Source organism: Trichosurus vulpecula, chromosome 7 (assembly GCF_011100635.1).
Source record: "Trichosurus vulpecula isolate mTriVul1 chromosome 7, mTriVul1.pri, whole genome shotgun sequence".
Classification (NCBI taxonomy): Eukaryota; Metazoa; Chordata; class Mammalia; order Diprotodontia; family Phalangeridae; genus Trichosurus; species Trichosurus vulpecula.
The window spans coordinates 32,758,487-32,779,889 of NC_050579.1; the positions used below are offsets into that span (position 1 = coordinate 32,758,487).

General features: G+C 50.7%; 1 protein-coding gene across 1 annotated transcript in view; it reads right to left on the reverse strand.

Annotated features, from left to right (window-relative positions):
- Positions 1-8,836: 8,836 nt before the first annotated feature.
- DOC2B (double C2 domain beta) overlaps positions 8,837-21,403 on the reverse strand; it is a 60,851-nt gene continuing 48,284 nt past the window's right edge. Inside the window, 5 exon segments of the mRNA XM_036769260.1 lie at positions 8,837-8,973; positions 10,147-10,243; positions 12,110-12,191; positions 16,937-17,094; positions 20,497-20,623. Coding sequence (XP_036625155.1) covers positions 8,837-8,973; positions 10,147-10,243; positions 12,110-12,191; positions 16,937-17,094; positions 20,497-20,623 — 601 coding nt within the window.

Below are 21,403 nucleotides of genomic sequence, written 5' to 3' on the forward strand. Positions count from 1 at the left end.
GGATTCATGTGAGTACAAACTTTATCACATCGCTAAAGGTGATAGACTTTTTCTTTTTAAATTTTTATATATTTTTTCCAATTACATGTAAAAACATTTTTTATCATTCATTTTTTTAAAGAATTAAGTTCCAAATTCTCTCCCTCTTCCCCCTTTCCCCTCTTTGAGAAGGTATATTATACATATAATGGAAGTAGTTAGCTGGCTCAGTGAGTAGAGCTCTGGGCCTGGGGTGAGGAAGACCTGAGTTCAAACGTGATCTTAGACATTTACTAGCTGTGTGACCCTGGGTAAGTCACTTAACCTCTGTTTGCCTTAATCCACCAGAGAAGGAAATGGCAAACCGCTCCAGTTTCTTTGCCAAGATAGCATGCTGTGGTCCATGGGGTCATGAAGAATTGAACATGACTGAACATATGCATAATAACATACATGTGTAGTCACACAAAACATATTTTCATATTAGCCATGTTGCCAAAGAAAACAGACCAAAACAAACCCCACTCAAGAAAAATAAAATAAAAAAGTCTGCTTCAGTGTGCATCCAGATTCCATCACGTCTTTCTCTGAAGGTGGATGGCATTTTTCATTAGGTGATTAAAAGCTTGCTGGAGAGAAGCCGCTTCAGTTGAGGATGGAAGTTGGAAGCCAGGTCGAAGGTAGTTTGGAAGAGGAGGCATCCAAAGAAAGTAGGTCACTTTTCTGTGGAGTTTGACTGAGAAAGGCAGGAGAGATCTTACAGGGATGGCTAGCAGGAGTGACAGCAGCGGGGAGACTTTTCTGAAGGAAATAGGGGAGCCCTGAATGCGTTTGTAGGCCGCAGAAGAGAGACTGGTGAGTAGGCCGAGATTAAAGAGTAGAGGAGGAGGGGAGGATAGTTAGAACGATCTGCTGGAGAAGACTGGAGGGAGGGGGATCAAGGTTTCATCTGAGTGGAGTTGACCTCAGCAAGGAGAAAAAATAATAGAATCTTAGCTGTAGAGCTGGAAGAGAACTTAAATGTGACCTGGTCCAACCCCTCACCTTTTACAGGTAAGGCTATTGAGAAGCAGCTGGGTTAGGTGGCCTACCCTAGGGCACATGATAAATGACAGGGCTAGGAGCTGGACTTAGGTCCTCCTTCTTGCACTATTCATGTTGCCTTGGCAACCTCTTAAGAGGCTGGAGTAAAAGAGGACATGGTAGGGGATGTCCTCAGAGGTGGTTGAGATGGGGCAGCAGAGAGCTTTCTGCAGATGCCCTTAATTATGTGATGTGTGAGGCAAGGTCCTTGGCTGAAAGCGGTGGGGGGAGGAAGGGATGCCCTGAGAAGGGAAAGTTTAGAACAACCGTTGTGATGAGGGGGAGAGAGAATTAGGGAGGAGTAAAAGGATCGCCCTGCTTAAGTGTGGGTCCAGGTGAGATTAAAGATCATAAATCTGTAGTGTATGCAAGCGGCAGTGAGCTCTGGGAGCAGCCCAGCGCTGGGTTCTGGCAAGGGGCGAGTGGTGATAAGAGAAGGGGGTGAGGGACTCCAGGGTATTGTTGAAGAGGTTCACTAATTGGGAAGGGAGGTGAATAGCTCAAGTGATAATACCTAGGGGTGAGAGATTGACGGCCACAGTGAATATGAAAAAATGGGTTCCAAGTATAAAGCAAAGGGTGAGAGGTGGAATCTGATGGAAGACTGTGGAAGGCTGGAGGAGCATGGTCATGGAAGTGGACACCTGGTAGGGGTGGCAAGGTCCAGGTGGTAGTAGTCTAGTGTATCTGCTAGCTTTCTTGGTTCTGCATCAGTTCATAGAAATCTTCCTGTGTTTTTCTCTGGAATTCCCTTCCATCATTCCTTCTGCCTAGACAGTGCTCCCTCCCATCCTCTTCCGTAATTCATTCAACCAATCCCCAGTCAATGAGTGGGCCCCCCTTCATTCACCTACATTTTGTCACAGCATTTGATAACACCTCTGGTGTTCTTAATGAAGAGGTCGTTCTGGTTAAATGGCCAGAGTGCCAACTAATGGTTCCACGTTGGTGTGGAAAGATGTCTCTCTCTTGAGGGGCTCAAGGATCTGAGCTTGGCTCTTTGCCATTTAACATTTCTTTTTAGTCTTTGTTAAAAACATAAGTGAAACCAAGGAGGGAGGGATAGTTTACCCACTGGATGACAGAGACAGTATCTGAAGAGATCTTGATAGACCCAAAGGGCAGATTAATGACAGTGTCAGCTTGGAGAAGTCACCAGGAGAGTGCCACAGAGATCTAGTTGGCCCTGGGATGATCAGCATTTTTATTAATGACTCGGAGGTAGACTTATCAGATTTGTAAAAGACACAAAACTAAGGAAGGAACAGCAAACCCTTTGTATGAAAGTCAGGAGTCTTGGGTTCAAATGCTCTTTTCGACAATTATCAGCAATTGTGTGATTGCAATCAGTCAGTCCGCTTCCCTATCTGTATAATGGGAACAAGAATACCTTTACTATCTCCGTCCCAGGTTTTGTCAGGAGAACATTTTGTAAACTTAAGAACCTAGAGCAGGGTGAATAATTTCCCTCCTCTTCCATCCCTCTCCCCTTCCATCACCCCTCTGAACCTTTTAAAACAGAAGCAGCCAGGGCAGACTCTCATTGGCCTTTTCATTTTACTTGGGATTACATATCATTATAAATATTAACAAATCATACCTGAAAAGCACGCTGTTGGGGAAGATCGCAGTGAAGTACAAAATCAATTTTGTGGGTGGCAGTTTAAGGATGATTTCTGCGACCCTCACATTGTAGCAAAACCGTATCAAACATGGAGGGCTTGAGTTGACAACAGGGAGAGTCCATGCATTTGTTTATACGCTCAGTTAGAAAAGTTATGAAGGATGCAAATGACATGCACCTTTCCTCCTGTCCAGGCCCATTTACCCCAGGGCCCCCTGTGGCCTCCCCTCGGCCCATCCCCCCAGGTTCCTCTGCTAGGAGCCCAGAGCTCCTACGTGGAGGTCAGTAGGGGACAGTTGTGGAAGACTGGGTGAAGCTCGGTCGGTGACTGGGAGAAGGCGATAGCTACAGGCGTCTTCGGATGACCTGTTTAGAGCTGGAAAGGACCTTAGAGGTCAGCCTCCTCATTTTACAGATAAGGAGACCAGAGAGACGAAGTAGCTTGTCCAGTGTCACTTAGGTGGCGTCGTTCCTGGATTGTATAAACCAAAATGTCAGGCCATCCAGGGAGGGCAGTTTGAGATTTAGAACTTGGTCTGGGTAATTTGCTGGGGGAAATGACATCTTAGAAGCTTCAGGAGTTGGCTTATGATGCTGTAGGGGTGGAGAGGCATCGAGGCTGCTTTTCTGAGCCTTTTCTTGACTCCTGGGATGGGGATGAGGCAGGCCTGGGCTCAGAGGGATGCGAGCTGGGGAACTGCTCACTGCCTCTCCTCCTCCAGACCTTTCTGCTTTCCCTCTTCCCCTGTGCTGGGCTGCCACATGCTGACCCCTCTTCTCTGCACCAGGGCCGCCCCTCTTTCAGGTACGTTTTGGGCCTCCCTTCCCCATCCTGGAGTTCTATGTAGAGCGGGTGCTTTCTTGACTCTCATTTTGTCAGTGTAATATAATGGAAGAAGTACTGGACTGGAGCCAGATGATGTGGGTTTGAATCCCGCCTTTGCTACTGCCTGTGTACTGTACAAGCCATCTTGTCTCTCAGCCTTTGTTTCCTCATCTGTTAAATGAAGGGGGTTGGATTATAATCACAGAGATATAAGGAAAGCCTTAGGTCATCTAGTCCAACATTTTAAAGATGTGGAAACTGAGGCCCATAAAGTAGAGTGACTTTCCCAGGGTCACAGAGGTAATCCGAGGTACCTCCCTGCCATCTGTAAGTATGTGTAGTTGGGGACCAGCCTAGACTTGGCTGCTTGGGCTTTGGGGATGGCTGGGGTTGCTCAAGGCCATTCTCCTCAGCTCTGTGACTCTGAGCAAAGGGCTTTCCCTCTCTGGGCTTCGGTCTCCTCTGTAAAGGAGTTTGGATGAGCCAGCCCCTGATATTCTGTGGTTCAGAGCCTTTAGAGTCAGACACTGGAAACACTTCCCAACGGGGGTGTGGAGGAAAGGACTAGAAAGCCCGTTACCAGGATGCTCCGCCTGCATCACTGCCAGGACGTCACCTGCTGAGGTCCCTGCTCCTCTGAGGCCTTGGACCTCCCGAGTCTGGAGGGGACAGGTGGGAAACATCCTATGCAGACACAGACCCTGCCTGCCTCTGCTTGTTGGGTTGGGAGGCTGGGGCGGCCGAGTGGCATGAGCCCGGGGAGCGGGCAGGACCACAGAGGCCTTCAGTGAAGATCCCAAACAGGCCTATCAACTCCACCATTTCACAAAAAAGAAGGGCGAGAGCCAGGCTGCCACAAGGACCATGGGGGTAAGGCAAAGTAGATGGTGGAGCCCCAGGATACTGAGCGGAGAAACCAGGCCCCTATTAGAGCCTCTCCAATAATTGGGAAAAAGGGAGAAAAGACAGCAAGATGAGCGATTCCAGAAGTTCTTTCTCTTTGCGATAGGTCTGCATGTATATGTTCTTGTATGCATTTGTTTATGTAATTGCAGGTTTGCCACAGAGACAGTGAGGGCTGGGGTGGGGGGTGGTGGTGGTGGGAATGTCGGGGCTGGAAGGTGCATCTGAGATCATTTATTTCAGTCCTCTCATTTTACAGGGGAAGAAACTGAGGGCCAGAGAGGAAGCCTCTGTAAAATGAGGGGTTGACCTCGATGCTGGATCCTTTCCAGCTCTCCATGCAGCATCTGCCCTTGGTCACACTACAAGGTATGGGCAGTCAAGATTCGAATCCGGGTCACCTGACCTTTGACCCAATGCTTGCCGCTGGTACTCTCCATGACTAATAATGGACGAAGCTCAGAGCCTTTGCAGATTGAGCATCAGGGAGAGAGCTGAGTAGCTTCTGTGTTTTCCCATGTCTAGGAGATACTGTTCATACGAGTAGAGTCTTTCTGTAAAAAGGGCTGGCCCTGGGCAAGGCTGGGAAGTTGGCTGCTGGTCCTCAGCACATTCTCCTGGGCCCTGCCCAGGACCATGCCCCTCAAGGTGCTGGCCAACAGAGCTCATAAACTAACGTGGGCATGGACATTAATGGGAGAGCTTGGGAAGGGGGGTCTGGAGGGTGGGTGTATTTTAAGGTAGCCTTCTGGAGACATCACCCCCTCCCTGCCTCTTGCCTTACTCATTCTTGATGTCATGGTGGGAACTGCAGGCCCCGAAGAGCTGGTGTGGGCAGGTGATCGATGGTGGGGCGGTATCAAGTCACATCTTGCTGGCTGATGACGCCATCTTCACCCAGCCCGGCTGGGTAAGTACTTTAGGAGACACCTGCCTTGTCGTCTTTAGGGGGCCTCCCATAGTCCTACAGCCTGGAAGGAGGGAGACACACTGAGTGGGGAGTTGGGGGCCACTCTTCTTTCTGCGGTCTGTTCTCTGTGATTTTGGACAGCTTCTCCTGGGGCATCAGTTTTCTCTGAGACGATGTTGACTCGTGTCCATGCTTGTGTCTGATGGCAGGTTGGCCCAAGTGGCTCATTCAGTTGTGGGGTCAGTTTGGTTCCGATAGCGCCCCCTCACGAGGTGAGCTGGCTGCCCGTTCTTGGCTCCTCCCTGGCCACTTAGTTCCTACTTTCTCTCTGACTTTCCAAAAAACTGAAAGTTAAGGTATGTATGTCTCTCCTTGGGATTGCTCCCCAACCCTCGATTATTGGGCAAGTGTCTCTCTTCCCCACTGGGCACTGACCTTGACCCTTCCCTCAGGGAGCCTTCCCCCGAAGGTCACTTTATAGGCTGGGATGGACGAGTAGAGGGACAATGCCAGGATCAGTATGTCGACCCCAAACATTACATTTGTAAGCGCCTGACCCCAGGGGGAGGCAAAGGGAATCTTCTCTCCCCAAGGCAGCGGGATTTTGCAGGAAGTAGCACCTTTGGTTGGTTCCTCAGGGTTGGGGGGCTGCTCCAGCCAGGTCCTGGTGGGAAGGGAAGCCATTGGAGGAGGAGGAGGAGGAGGGGAAGGAGGAGGAGGAGGGGAAGGAGGAGAAGGAGGAGGAGGAGGAGGGAGAGGAGGGGGAAGAGGGGGAGGAGGGAGAGGAGGGGGAAGAGGGGAAGGAGCAAAAGGGGGAGGGGGAGGGGGAGGGGGGAGGAGGGAGAGGAGGGCAGGGAGGAGGGAGGAGGAGGAGGGGGAGGGGGCGGGGTGGCGGCGGGTAGGACACAGACCAGGCATTGTGGCATTGCTGGGCACTCTCTGAGGCCCTAGAGCTGGATCTCAAAGATCATTCAGTCCAACCCCCTTATTTTACAGATGTGAAAGCTGAAGACTAGGAAGAGGAAGTGGTTAATTAGGCCAAGGTCACCCATATTGCAGAGCCTCTGATTCCAAGCCTCCCCTCCCTCTCCCTGCCCTTTCTCCTGGAAGTACCACCTGCTGTCCTGGGAGTGCTATGAGCCCCCCACTTCCAAGTGGGTTTCCACTTTACAGGAAGATTAGCCAGCTGGAAGCCTTTCCCCTTCCCTTACTGTCTCAGATGGTTCCCAGATGGTCTGTTTAGTTCTACTGCCATGGGCCTGACTGGGAGGGAAATGGGAAAAATCTTTCAGAGCAACAGTGAGGGATGGGGGATGAGGGGGAAGGAAGGCCGAGGGTAGAGCTGGACATACAGTCAGCTTGGGTGTCTGCTGTATGCTCAAAACCCATTCCCCTCTTGTCCAGTTCACTGAGACCTGGAAGGTCTACAGGCCTGGTCATCCCAGCCTCGCCATTCAAGCCAGCTCACACTGAGAGGCAGATTTGCTTCACATGACTCAGTTTCCCTCTCTGTAAAAGGGCTTTTAGTCGACACTAAGGCCTCTTCTAGCTCTGACATCCTTTGGTCCTATGATCCCTAGCCTTCCCGGATTGATCAGAAGGATCAGGCAACTCTCCCCCTTTCCTTTCCTGTACCTCTGGACCCAGAGAGCCCCTTGCCTTAGTCTCCACTCCAGTGAAATGCTTTTGCTGGGCTCCCACCTTTAATATAACTTTACTGTGACTTCTATAGGGTGTCCACATCAGACCAGGGCCTCTAGGAGGCACCATAGTGCATAGAGCACTGGGACTGGAATCTCTGAGACTCATCTTCCTGAGTTCAAATCCAGCTTCAGATACGTACTAGCTGCATGACCCTAGGCAAGTCACTTGCCCCTGTTTGCCCCAGTTTCCTCATCTCTAAAATGAGCTGCAGAAGGAAATGGCAAACCACTCCAGTGTCTTTGCCAAGAAAACCCTGAATGGGGTCACAAAGAATCAGACATGCCTGAAAGCACTCAACAACCCCCACATTTAGATCCATAGTCGTGTGTCCTTTTCCATCTGTCCGTCTGTTTGTTAAAAGGCATGTGGTTCAGCAGCTGCCTCTTATTCCCTGGGTGACCTGCCCCTTCGCTTCTCTGTGCCATGGCGTGAATGACGCCTCTAAATCCTGTCATTCAGCGGCAGTCCAGGCCGTGGTATTCCTTGGCAATTAGACAGTTGGCTATTTAGGGAGGAGTGAGGAGAACCTCCCTGGTGCCCAGCCAGGTCAGGATGGGCTCAGGGCAGAGGGGACTGACTGTGGAAGAGACACACACCTCTACATCCCCTAGCACTCAGCGCTGTGCCTCATGTGGAGGAGAGACAGTGTGGCCCAGTGGTTAGAGCTTGCATCTTGGAGCCGGGAAATCTGGCATTAAATCCCACCTCAGACCCTGGGCAACCCTGAGAACCTCAGTTTCTCCATCTGTACAATGAGGGACAGCGATACAGTGACAGCATTGCTTTGAGGAGGGGCAAGAGGAGGAGAATCAGCTGCTTTACTCCCTTCACGCCTACCTGGCCTTTGGCCCCTGGGAGAGAAGCCAGCCTGGAGGCAAGGGAGGATTCAGCCTCTTACAGGATCAGCTGGAAGCCCGGGGTGTCTTGTGGGTGGTTTGGTTTGCCTTTTTCTGATGGAGCCTTAAGGCCTCCCTTCTGGTCTCACATCTGTCTGGTTGCCCTGTGGGCTTGTGGCCACCAGGTGTCACTCACTGCCCACTTGGTTCCTCCTTAAAGACCCTTACTGGGCCCTACAGAGTGTTGACTAAGGTAGAGATAGATCTTCCCTGGAGCCGGTGGCCAGGAGCCTCAGGAGCAGAGATCTCTCCTCTGTGCTTAGTGGCCTCCTGGAATCTCTGACCAGCTGCTGGCTCTCAGGCTAGTTTTCACTCCCCTCCCAGGAATGCCAGGGAGGAAAGTCTCAGCATCATTGTGTCATTGTGACCTGGAATTCCAGCCTATCCCTTTCCACAGCCTCTCACTTAGCTTCATTTACTGCTCCGGTGTTAGGCGCAGGCACCTGACTCCAGCCCCTCAGCTTGGCACTCTCCTCTAGCTTGATGGTCAATCTACTCTGGCTTTATGCTTGGCTCAGTCCTGCATCTATTCCTGCCTGTCCTTCCTGCCTCCCTGATATGGAACCAACTGGGGTCAGGGCAGGAACTAGGCATCCTCCCCTTCTACACACCCTGAGCCCCCACGACCCCCTCTCCCAACCCCTGTGGCCCCTTCAGAGGCAGAGAGAGAAGGGGGCACAGGTACCGGAGGCAGATGGACCTGGGCCCACCTCAGGCTTTCAACAATGGGGGACATCTGGCTCTTGGTACCCGTGTCTTCCTCCCTCTGCAGCCCAGCCTGGCACCACTGCCGGTGTCCAGAGTGGACAGATGAGGTGGTGGTTTTGTGTACGCGGTGGTTCAGGAGCCTTTTTATGTTGCTGAGTAAACAGACCCTGAATTGTTGCTGGCGTGGGGGCAGGGGGCAGAGGTCAGTCACTGAGGACAGCTCCGGGCAGCTCGTTGGTCAGCGTGTGCCAGCGCTCGATTTTCTTGTCTTTGTTTTTCAGGCAGTCAAACCAATGCTTAAGGCGTTCACCCTTGGCGTTGATGCCCAACACGACTCCTCCTGAGAAACAAAAGGGGCTCAGGTAAAGAAAAATGGGGTGTCTTCATTAACTGAGAACCTAGATGCCTACTGTGTGATTGTGGGCAAGTCAGGCGACCCTTCTGTTCCTTGTCTGTACATTGAGGGTATGATATTGAGAGGTTCTCTCTGGTCTCCCTGGCTCTAGATGCTACAGTCCCATGAACCCAGGGAAGAGGTTACATATACACAGAGACTTGCTACCAAAGAGGGCGGTGCCGTGGATGCATGTCTGGGGCTCTCCAGGTGAGAACCTGCTTTGTTCTTGGGGCCCAGGCACACTCAAGGCCTGGTGCTCTGGCCAGCCTAGAGACAGCCCCTTCTCCAGCCAGGATGGACCCTTGGGTGAGAGGGGGTGAGCAGGATAGGGCTAGGTCCTCAAGTGTGGCCCTTTGACTGAATCCAAATTTCACAGAACAAATCCCTTTAATAAAAGGGATTTGGACTCAGGCAAAAGGCCGCACCCAAGGACCTAGTGGGCCACTTGGGGCCTCGAGGCTGCAGGTTCCCGGTTCCTAAAATAGAATCTCTGTCAAGACAGCTCAGACACCACGTTCTCCATGAAGCCTTTCCTGATTTCTCCCCACCCCTGCTGGTTCCCTCTCCCTGACTCCCTTGAATTACTCTCCCTACATTTTTTCTGTACATACGTCTATGCACCCTTTGTCTCCCTGTTAGAATGTAAACTCTTTGAGAGGAGGGATTATTTCATTCTTTGTATGTTTATCTCAGTGCTTGGCACCTAGTAGATTTGAAATAAATGCCTGTTGCCTGATTGCTTGGCCCATCCCCCTTGGGCCAGGTGGACCCCCTGTTGGTTTGGGGGTAGCATGGGTATTTTCTTTAGAAATCCTATTCCTATCAGAGGCAATACCAAGGTTCCATGGGACAGCATTCAGGCAATGCTGGATGAAATGACTCCAGTGTCCCCCCACAGCTCTGACTCTGTGGGCTTCTCTGTCCAAGGCTTGGGATGATAGATAACCGGTACTCACAGAGGAAGCTATGTGCTGACCGCAGGTTGGGGTCCCCTCCCTCCCCCCCACTTCTCAGCAACTTCCCAAATCTCAGGAACCTTCTCTTCTAGCGCCCTCCTCCCCTGGGTGTCTGGGGGTGAAAAGGAGGATCCCACTTGGGGCCACTCTCTCTTCTTACCGATGAAATCATTGGATTTGCCGATATCGTAATCCCAGACAGTGACCTCCAGGGTCTTCTTAGCCAGGTCCCCATGCTTTATTTCATAGCAGAACTCCTAATGTCCGAAAAATATCAAAGCCATCAGCACAGGTTGTATGAGGCAGATAGGCCCCGCTCCCTGCCAGGTGTGGGTGTCATTGGGAGAAGCTGGAATTTTGAGGCTGAGGGGCAGGGGATGGATCCTGCCCGGGCTACTACCTAAGGGACCCTGGGGAAATGCCTTGAGTTTGACGGGCCTCTGTTTCCTCATCCGTAAAATGAGGAGATCGTAGGATCAGTGATCTCGAGCTGGAAGAGAACTCAGAGGTCAAGTGGTCCAGTTGCCCCTCGCTGGCCCCTCACCCTTTCCCCTTTTTGGTTAAGAAAGCTGAAGCTTTTTAAATGACCCATCATTAAGGGTCAGAGAGGTATCGAAGAAGGAATTATCAGAGGTAAGACTGGAATCCAAGTCCTTTGATTCTCAACTTCAACGAATCTCTGCTTAAAGCGAGGGGGGGCCTAACACCTACCAAGGCTGTCCATTTCATTGTTCCTGGCACCAAGCCTTAGTTGGCCTCTCTGCAGCCCCCACCCCTCACTCCCTGGTCTGTCTTCTGGGGCCAAGCAGAACTAATTAATCCCTCTTCATGTGACCACACCTCAAATCTTGGAGACCCAGAATCAGGGACTAGAAGACGCTGACGGATGTAGCTGATGAGACGTCCGTGCTGTCTCCAGACCCGTCCTTTCATACACAGGGGAGCTGATCACCCCAGGGGGCTTTGGGACCTGCCTCTATGTAGTAGGGACCTCGGGCATGTGCTGCTGCCAGGGAGGGGTCAAGCTAAGATCAGCAGGGTGGGGGTGCGTAACTCAGGCAGGACAGGAGGATGTAAACTGTGTTAATCAGAAGATACCTTAAAGTCTGGCTTCTTACTAGAACCTCAGTTACCCCAGGGTGGAAAGAGGGGGCAGAAAACTAGTTAAGGGTGCCTGGGGCTTTGGCTCAGGGACAGTGAGGTGGCATTCAAGGTCCCTTAGCAACAAAGAGACAACAGAACCTAACGCCCAAGAGTGATTAAACTAGGAAATGACCAGATGGTGGGCTGGGTTTAAAATGCTGGCCTTCTACCCTTAACTGGCTAGGTGACCCATGTCGAGTCTCTGAACCATTTTCAGCCTCAGTTTCCTCATCTGTAAAGTGAGGGTAATCATAGCGTCTCCTAAATCACGGCTGTAACCATGTGCCCCCTCCCTCCTCCTGCCTCTAGGATGAAACACAGACTTCTCTGTTTGGGGTTTATTGCCATATTTAGCTGGGTCTAAGCTTGCCTTTCCAGGCTCTCCTTTTTCAAATGAGATAATATTTATAAAGTGCTTAGCACAGCACCTGGCACACAGTAGGTGCTTAATAAATGCTTATTCCCTTCCCTCCCCTGCTTTCTGCCTTCTACTAGTCAGCTCAGCCTACCTGTGGTTCCTCCATACAGCATTTCCACCCCTTTCTTTGTACCTCAGCTTTCTCCCATGCATGGAGCACTCACCCTGCTTTTTGCTACTGTACTGCCCCCACATTATTTCACAAATATGTTTTATATATTTTGTATTTTAATGATCTAGGTGCATGTACTTCTCCATCCCCTCCCCATCTTAGAATGGAAACCCCTGGAGAGCAGGGACTGTCTCTTTTGGTCTTGTGTTCAGAATAAGGCCCACTATGTGGCAGGGACTGAATAAATGTGTGGGCTAGATGAATGAATTGGACCTACTCTTTCATGGTGAGAAGCCAGGCAGCCCTAGAAACTGCCCAGGGCTTGGTCCAGCACCATGGGAATTCTGGGAATTTGCATGTTTGCTCAGTAATCGGCCTCTTGTGCTCAGGCCTATGTCATTCTGCCCGATCTTGGGCTGCCCTCGTTCTGTCACCCCTCTCGTCCAGTACCTCATTGAATTCCGGATTCAGGGTTTTCTTCTTCACAGCTGTCTTGTGTTTGGATTTCTTGTCCACATCGGGTTTCAGGTATCTAATTAGAACCAAGAAACAGATCAGGATTTGGAAGTATCAGGAGATTGGGCCGAGCTTCCTGGATGGGAACTTCCTACATCTGAGGAAATGTTTTCAGGGATTTCCCTTGAAATTTTCCCTTGAAAATTTCCCACTGAAATCCCATTTAATTCAATGTTAGCTATGCCATGATAGAAGGTCCATATCATCTTCAGAGAGGAGCCATTGGTAAATTAATGAAGTGTGTTTTCATTTAGAATTCTGTTCCCAAGGCTATTTATTAATAAGTCCCAAGAAAGAACACAAAGGGCATCTGGGTGGTGCAGTGGATAGAGTGGCCGAGCCTGGAGTCAGGAAGACTTGTTCGGGCCTCAGACACTTACTAGCTGTGTGACCCTGGGCAAGTCACTTAACCCTGTTTGCCTCAGTTTCCTTATCTGTAAAATGAGCTGGAGAAGGAAATGGCAAAACCACCCCAGTATCTTTGCCAAGAAAACCCCGAATGGGATCATGGCGAGTTGGACACAAATGAAATGACTGAACAACCACAACAATAGATAGTGTAAAGCTTTTTCCACTGGGAAAATGAAAGTGTGTTTGCATTTCCAGATAGGTTTCGATTTCCCAGATTTTCCTTCTCTCTTGGGAATTGGTCCCAGCAAATACTTTGATATGTTAACCCCACTGATGAAGGCTGACTAAGAAGGAGGGGCATCTCAAGAATGGATGGCTATAGGAATAGAAACACAGTTCACAAATTTGCTAAATGGTCTTTTTTGCTGTGGACATTAACCCTCTAACAGTGAAGATTTCTTAGAGAGGATGGATAGTTCAGTGGTAAGAACACCAACGCTGGAGTCAGCTGACCTGGTTCTGGGTTCAGATGCCACCTGCGTCATTTACTCTACCTATGTGACCCTAGACAAAGAAGTTTGGTTTTCCCATCTATAAAATAAGAAGGATAGCTACGGTGGCCTTTGAGGTCCTTCCAGCTCCAGATCTAAGAACCTATGATTCTGGCTCCTCCCATGTTCTCATTAATAAAGGCTCTTAATAAAGAGCCTGCTATGTGCCAGGCACTGTGCTAAGCACCGGGGATACAGAGAAAGGCAGAATACAACCAGATCCTCACCTTGAGGAGCTGCCAGTTAACATGCCAAGAACTACACATGGGCAAGATCTGTTTAGGAAAAATTAGAAATAACCAGTGGAGGGAAGGCTGTAGGATTATGGGGAATCAGGAAAGGCTTCTTATTGGATGTGGGATTTTAGCTGGGATTTGAAGGAAGCCAGGATGCAGAGAAGAGAACATTCCAGGCTTTAGGACAGCCAGTGAAAATGGCCGGAGGTAGGAGATGGGGGAACAGCGATGTCACTGGACTGTAGATACATGGGGTGACACTAGGCGTAAGGAGACCAGAAGGGCTTTGGATACTGAACACAGATTTTATATTTGATCCTTGAGGTGATGGGGAGCCACAGGAGTTTATTGAGTAGGGGAGTGGTATGCTGTGCTTTAGGAAACTCACTTTAGAGGTTGAATGGGGGATGGTTGCAGAAGTGTGGCTGTACTTGAGGACCTAGAGGGCCACATGTGGCCTTGAGTCTGCAGGTTCTGCACCACTGTGTTAGAATGTGCAGAGACTTTAGACAGGCAGACCCCCCAGCAGCCACTGCAATAGTCCAGATATGAGGTGATGAAGGCCTGTACCGTGGGAGGGACACCGCCAGAGGAGAGAAGGCATTACAAAAGTAAAAGCAATAGGCCTTGGCAAAAGGTTGGATATTGGAGGGGATATTAATAATAATAATAGAGTACCTTGAGGTTGGCAAAGTGCTTTGCAAATGTCATCTCATTTTATCCTTACAACAAAACCGAGAGGGAAGGGCTATCATGCTCAGTTTACAGATTAGGAAACTGAGGAAGGCAGAAACGAAGTGACTTAGCCACTCACACATCCAGTATGTGTCAGAGGGGGGCAGGATTCAAAGTCCGGTCTCCCTGGCTTTGAGGCTGGCTCCCCAGCCAGTATCACACACTGCCTTTCAGGCCTCTCACAAGTCACTGTGTTCACTGGGGCATCTGGTTCTTCATCTGAAGAAGGAGAGGGCTGGACAATTTGGCCTCTGAGGTCCCTTCCTGATCTGGACCAATTATCTTACAAACTCATTTTCCAGAAATTTTATTTCCGGACCCAGGCATAAAGTTGCCAAATCATGTGGAGAGAGCCCAATTTCCTGGCAAGGAGATTGAGGTCCCAGAGGAGCAGTGACTTGCCTAGCCTCAGCCATTTTGTAAGAGTCACAGGTGGGATTTGAACTCAGGGATTCCTGGAATTCCTAGCCTAGCACTCGTGTAGGGATGCAGCTATGCTGTAAGCCGCAATGTGCTTTATGAACACAAGGCGGCGCTGAGGCTCCACTCGAAGAGCGTCTCTAGGCCTCTGCCTTTGAAGCCACTTTTCTAACTAATGGAGATTGGAGATCCCGGGACCCCCAAGCCTTGAGCAGTGGAATAGAAGAATCCAGGCTGATGGTCGTCTAGTGTTTGACAATTTGCAAAGGGGGCTTTTTGCAGCCAGGAGCCTCCCAGCAGGCACAGTTGAAGCCGTGTTTGATAGATGAAGGGATCGAGGCACAAAATGTGACATAATTTGTCCAGCCTTGTACAGCTATCAAGCAGCCCAGGTGGAGTCTGAACCCAGGTCACCCTGGCTCCAAGTTCAGTCCTTTACCCACGATATATGGTTGTTCACTTGTTTCAGGCGTGTCTGACTCTCTGTGACCCTAATTGGGGTTTTCTTAGCAAAGATCTGGAGTTTCTGCTATTTCCTTCTCCAGGTCATTTGACAGATGAGGAAACTGAGGCAAGCAGGTTAAGTGACTTGCCCAGGGTCACATAGCTAGTAAGTGTCTGAGGCTGGATCTGAACTCAGGTCTTCCTGAGGCCCAGTGCTCTAACCACTGCTCCACCCAGCTGCCTGAGCTTACCTGCTATAGCCGGTCTCCAAAAACAGTTTTGATCCTGTATTGGCAAAAAATGTTTGAACATATCTCCCTCCCCCACTATGTATATTCATAAATTATATTCTCTGTGACTTACTCTGCCTAACCCAAGACTTGGGGGAGGAGAAGAAGAAGAGGATGGTGTCTTATCAGTCACAGATGCTGAACAGAACATGTTCTCCAGGGGCATCTGCTGCTGTTGGAGGCATGAAATGATGGGGGTGCAGGGAAGGGGTGGAGAGGGGTTATGGGGAAGGTGCTGCCTCCCTGAGGAGCCCATGGCCCAGGCGGAAGAGGCCCAGGCTCATAGCTAAGCATGGCAGCTGATGGCTGGGGAGAGGGTGAGGGGGATAGAGGCAGGTGTGGCCATGCTGGGGAAGGCTCTTGAGCTCACCCCCCTCCCTCTTGGACACTGGGAACCTAAAGTGTGCCACACTATTGTCACATTTTCCTCTGGGGGAGATTGGAAGCAGCCAGAGGGCAGGAGCCAGAGGACAGGGGGTCGGATCCTACTTGTGTCGGTCATAGTCACCTTGGGAAAGTCATCTAACCTCTCCCGGCCTCAGTTTCCTTCTCTGCAAAGTGAGAACAATGGACCCGATGACCTTCTAGCTCTCAGTCAATGTTCCCAGACTTCTCTTGTAGCCACCCCTCTGCAGTACTGAGCACAGGACTGGGGGCAAAGCTGGGGCTCAGTGAGCTCTTGTTAAATTTCCCCCTGAGATTCTCCTGAGCTCTGCTGCTTCTGATGGGGTGGCTCCCGTGGACCTGAGCTCCCTGGCTCAGCCAGACCTGGTCCCCGTGGTGCCATCACCCCAAGCCTGCTGCCTGCTGTGGCTCGAAGGGGTGAAGGAGAAGGGGCTAAGCATTTATTTGGCACCTACTATATGCCCTGGGCCAGTCACTTCACCCTGCTTGCCTCAGTTTCCTCATCTGTCAAATGAGCCAGAGAAGGAAATGGCAGACCAGTCCAGTGTCTCTGCCGAGAAAACCCCGTGATGAATGGAGTCACGCAGAGTCGGACGGGGCTGAACAACTCTGCGGGGCTCTGTGCTAAGCACGATTTACAACTCTTACCTCATTCAATTCTTGCAACAGCCCTGTGAGGGAAGGGCTACTATTACCTGCATTTCACACATGGGGAGACTGAGGTCCAGAGAATTTGAGGGATTTGCCCAATGCCACCCAGATCATCAATGTCGGAGGCTGGATTTGACCCCTGGCCCAGGGCTCTACGTACATCACCGCCACCCGTCTCAAGGGATAGTATGTTGGGAAGAACACGGGCTCTGCTGTTGGGGGATCGGGGCCGCATCATGCCTCTGGCACTCATTACCTGTGTAGTTGTTCTGTTTGATCATTTCAGTCGGGTCTGACTCCCCGGGACCCCATCTGGGGTTTTCTTGGCAGAGAGCCTGGAGTCATTTGCCACTTCCTTCTCTAGCTCATTTGACAGATGGGGAAACTGAGGTAAGCAGGGTGAAGTGACTTGCCCAGGGTGATGTAGTCTGTGTCCGAGGCTGGATCTGAACCCAAGAAGATGTCTTCTTGACTCCAGGCCTGGAGCTCTGCGCACGATGGCGCCACCTAGAGGCACTGTTGCCTGGGTGATGGTGAGCTTACTTTCCCTAGACCCAAGCTTCCTCATCTACTAAAGGAGGGGGTCAGTCAGCCAGCCCTCAAGGTCCTTCTACATCTCGGACCCTCTAAGGATGGAGGAGAGAGGGCTGCCCCCCGGCTCCCCCTCCCCTCACTTACATTTTCACATAGGGGTCGGAGTATCCATTGGCATCCATGGCTGCCAGATGTGCGCACCTCACGATGCCCACCACCAGGCCCTGCTTCTGGGAGCTGTACTTCAGGGATATCAGGATCCGCCCTCGCTCTTCCAGCGACTTGTCTTCCGTCTTATCCACCTGTGGGAGGGGGCACAGCAAGGATGGTAGCAAAGATGGCCCCCAACCCCACCATCCCCACTGCACCATGGACCAGCTCGAGTGGCCTACTCAGACTAATGAGACCACCGCATTCAGCCCCACTAGAACTAGTGGTGGTGCAGGGGATGGAGTGCTGACTTGGAGTCAGGAAGACACGAGTTCAAATCCAGCCTCAGACACTTATTAGTTGTGTGACTCTGGGCAAACTCTGTTTGCCTCAGTTTCTCCATCTGTATAGTGAGATAGAGAAGGAAATGGCTAACCACTCCAGTATCTCTGCCAAGAGAACCCCAAATAGAGTCACGAAGAGTTGGATGTGACTGAAATGAATGACCAACAAATCCTGATCCCTAATTTCATTGACATGGGGAGACGCTGGTAAAGGAAGCTCCCCCTACCCATGCAGGCCCCAGGGTGGGCCTCCTGCAACTTAGAGGCCTTGAGAACTGCCTAGAGCAGCGGGGTCAGGCTCAGATTGCAAAGTATCCCTGCACTTAGAAAACCACACATTAAACATCTCTGTGGTATTTTTAAACATTTTCTTAAACTCCATTTTAGTCTGGTTCTGGTCCACACTCTGGAGTGTGGCTCAGTGCCATGGCCTGAGGGTGCGAGTTTGTCTTCTCTGGCCTAGAGCACTACCCCGAGGTTAGGTGACTACCCAGAGTCCCTCAGAACAGGTGGCACCTGAACTGAGGACTTCCTGGCTCTGAAGCCGGCTCTGTATCGATCCCGCCATGCTGACTCTTAGAAAAGACAAACTAAAGCCATGATAATAATTCTGAGTTACGTGTCCCGACACTGAAGAGCCATAACAGCCAGCATCTATACAGCTTGGAGCTTTGCAAAGCACTTTACCAACGTGAGCCCTGTCTTCCAACCCCTCGTATGGGACTCTCCTACTGTAGAGATGGAGGTCCTCTCCTGCCTGGGAGTCCAGAGAGCTCTGGCCTTTGCCCATCTCCCTTTGGGGACTCTCCAAGTGAGAGTGTTCTTCAAGCGTCGAGAGAGAAGATGGGAGAGGCCGAGCCCACTTCAGGCTGCTGAACGAAATGACTGGGATGACGTGAGGGGAGCTGGCGGGTCTCCAGCTTGCTACTCCCCTTGGGTGAGATCCAAGTCTTCCTCTCTTGGTAGAGCTGAGTTATCTCACTCCCAATGGGTGAGCTCCTTCCCTCTGTCCTGTCTGGTGTAGATTTTCTCTGCCTACCTTCTCTGACTTGTGTTAGGCTAGGATTTAGATAAATGGGCTTCTTTGCTATTCTCTATGTATGTTCATTGTGGAATTGGTATTAGGTGGGAAAGGAGTCAGCCTTAGGTTCCTCCTTCTCCCAAAGTGGTCAGAAGCAGATGGAACCCAGTCACGTTCCCTAGAACAATGAACAATATTTAAGGGAGCAGATAAATACACCTCTAGCCTAGTACCCCTTTTCTCCAGGGAGAGCAGCGTGGCCTCCAGCCCCAGCCTCCTACATCCCCTCCTGGCAGGGATGAGAGTCCCCTGGTTGGAGAACAGTTGGGATCTCTCTTCTGCCTCCCTTAGAGCCACAGGCAAGGACAGCATCCTCACCACACTTGGAGCCTCACTACGCAGTGGGACCCGCTCCATCACTCTGTTGGCACACAGATATTATCCCACTGGATCTTCTCAGCAACCCTGGGAAGCAGGTGCATCATTTTCCCATCTTATAGATGAGGAAACTAAGGCAGATAGCAATGAAGTGACTCACTCAGGGTCACTCAACTAAGTGTCTCAATCTAGATTTGAACTCAGGTCTTCCAGACTCCAGGTCCAGAACGCTATCCACTGTGCCACCTGTACAGGATGGATATATAAGGACCAGTGGGATATACTGGAGAACCAGGTGGGATGGGGGGAGTTTCACAAAGGTGGGGGCCTCATTATTGAGAGGGACAGCCCCCTACCTGCCTGACCACAGACCTGATTGTGTTACTTTGAGTACCCCTTGGTTAGTATGAAGACAAAATGGATGAACTACCAACTCTGGGACTAAATTTTTCTCTCTCCCTGTTTTCTCTTCTCCCCACGTCTCCCCCCTTTCTCGATCTCTCTTTGTCTCTCCCTCCCTTTCTCTGTCCCTCCCTCTGTCTCTGTCTCCCTCTCTCTCTCTCTCTCTCTCTCTCTCTCTCTCTCTCTCTCTCACACACACACACACACACACACACACACACACACACACTCTTTTTCTGAGGGCTGAGAGGCTCAGAACTTCTCTCCCTTGACCAGACCAGAAGCTCCAAGGCTGGGAAGGATCCCCCTATTGCTGTGTCCCATCTTGGGCCTTCCTGTAGCCACAGCCATCCCTGCAGCATTCTGTCACTGCCAATCTACTTCTGTCTTGTCTTGTCTTTCCCTCAAGTCTCATCCCTGTTCCTCTCCCATCTCTCTGTGTCTTCTCGGCCTGCTTTCGGTTCTTCATGCGAATGTCCTGAACTGGTTCTCATTTTGATGAACAAGGTTTTCTATCTTTATCTGCGGGTTAGAATTTCCTCAGTATGACCAACACCTTTTAGTGATAGGCAGCTCGGTGGTGTAACGGATAACTGATCATCATCAGGAGGTCCTGACGCTCTAGGCACGGCACCACCTAGCCACCTCTAGGCACTTAATAAATGCGTAACGATTGATTGGTAGCGGGAGTTCCCACACTGCCCTTTGAGATGCCGTAGAGAGTCTTGTCTCTCTAGTTAGACTGTGAGCTTTCTTGAGGACAGAGACCATGCCTGATAATCCCCTAGGATCTTCCTATGTGCTCTGCTCTAGGGACACGAGGGGGTCACAATAAACCCACTCACTGAGAGGGCAGTAAGCTATCCACACTCCACTCCATGAACACTCTGTAATTGGCTACTAGGAGCATATGAGGGCATCCCTCAGAGCTGTAGGATCACAGATCTGGAGCTGGAAAGGGCCTCTGGTCCAGCCCCTCAATTTACGGAGGAGGAAACTGAGGCCCAGGGCCTTGCCCAAAGTCATAGAGTTAGGGAGCACAGAGGTGGAATTGGAACCCAGATCCTCTCATTCTGAGGGCAGCTGGCTGGTGTAGTGGTTAGAGCACTGGGCCTGGAGTCAGGAAGACTCATCTTCCTAAATTCAAAGCTAGCTTCAGGCACTTCCTAGCTGTGTGACCCTGGGCAAGTCACTAACCCTGTTTGCCTCAGTTTCCTCATCTGTCAAATGAGCTGAAGAAGGAAATGGTAAACCACTCCAAGATCTTTGCCAAGAAAACCCTAAATGGGCTCACAAAGAGTCAGAGATGACTGAAAATGACTGAACAACAACCTCATTTTAGAACCATCTCCTCACAACATCACCTCCCGCATCAGAATTAGGTTGGTTTATTCTGCGGCATCACTCACCGGCAGCTGTTTCTCCAAACAGATGCTAAAGGTCTTGGTTTGGTTGGGTTTCAGTTTTTTCAGGGGGATCCGGGTCTCCCCGATGAACTCATTGTGGCGGAATTTGTCCTCATCACAGACAGAAATCCTGGAGAGGGAGACAGGTTAGAGCAGGGCCAAGCGTGTCCAGGATCAGTGAACAGAGGATGGGGACTGAGGTGGGGGCAGGAGGAACCTGCCCCGGAGAGGGGAGCCTGCTGACATTCTGTTCTCTAAGCAGAGCCAAGGGAGGAGCAGGCGGGGGACCCTGAGTTAAGGAATCTGTGTTAACACCATTTTACCTTAGTATTCATCTGTGAGTCGCTGAAGTCAGTGAATAGAAATTGGGCCTTAGAACTAAGGAAGACTTGCATTCAAATCCAGCATGGTGTGATTCTGACCAAGTTACTTAACTTTTCAGCAACTCCCCAAGACCATAAAGGCACAGAGACGTTGCCTCCTGTCTTGGCAAAGGGAGTTTCTTCCTCTGGGACTTCCCTATGCCTGTGAAATCTGGTCCCTATCCCTTAAAGCTCACCTCCTACAAGTGCCCTTCCTGCATTAACCTCACCTTGATTCTGCCCCTTATCTTAAATCCCCTTCTCTGCTTCTGTATGGCAGTGATGTCTCCTACGGGTTGGAATGCAATGTAAAATGCACCTGTAAAATGGGTGTGGTAACACTTTTTATCATCTGTAAAGTAGATGTAACACTTTCATTAGGAATCGCTGTTTGCCCCCTATTCCCACCCCCTCATTCGTGCCCCTCCACTGCACAGGCGGCTTCTCATTCCCTCTGCGTCTCCTCCTGGAATCCCCGGCTTCTTTCAAGGCTTAGCTTATTCGCCACCTCCATGCAGCCCCTCTGGATGCTCCCAGGTGAAGTGGCA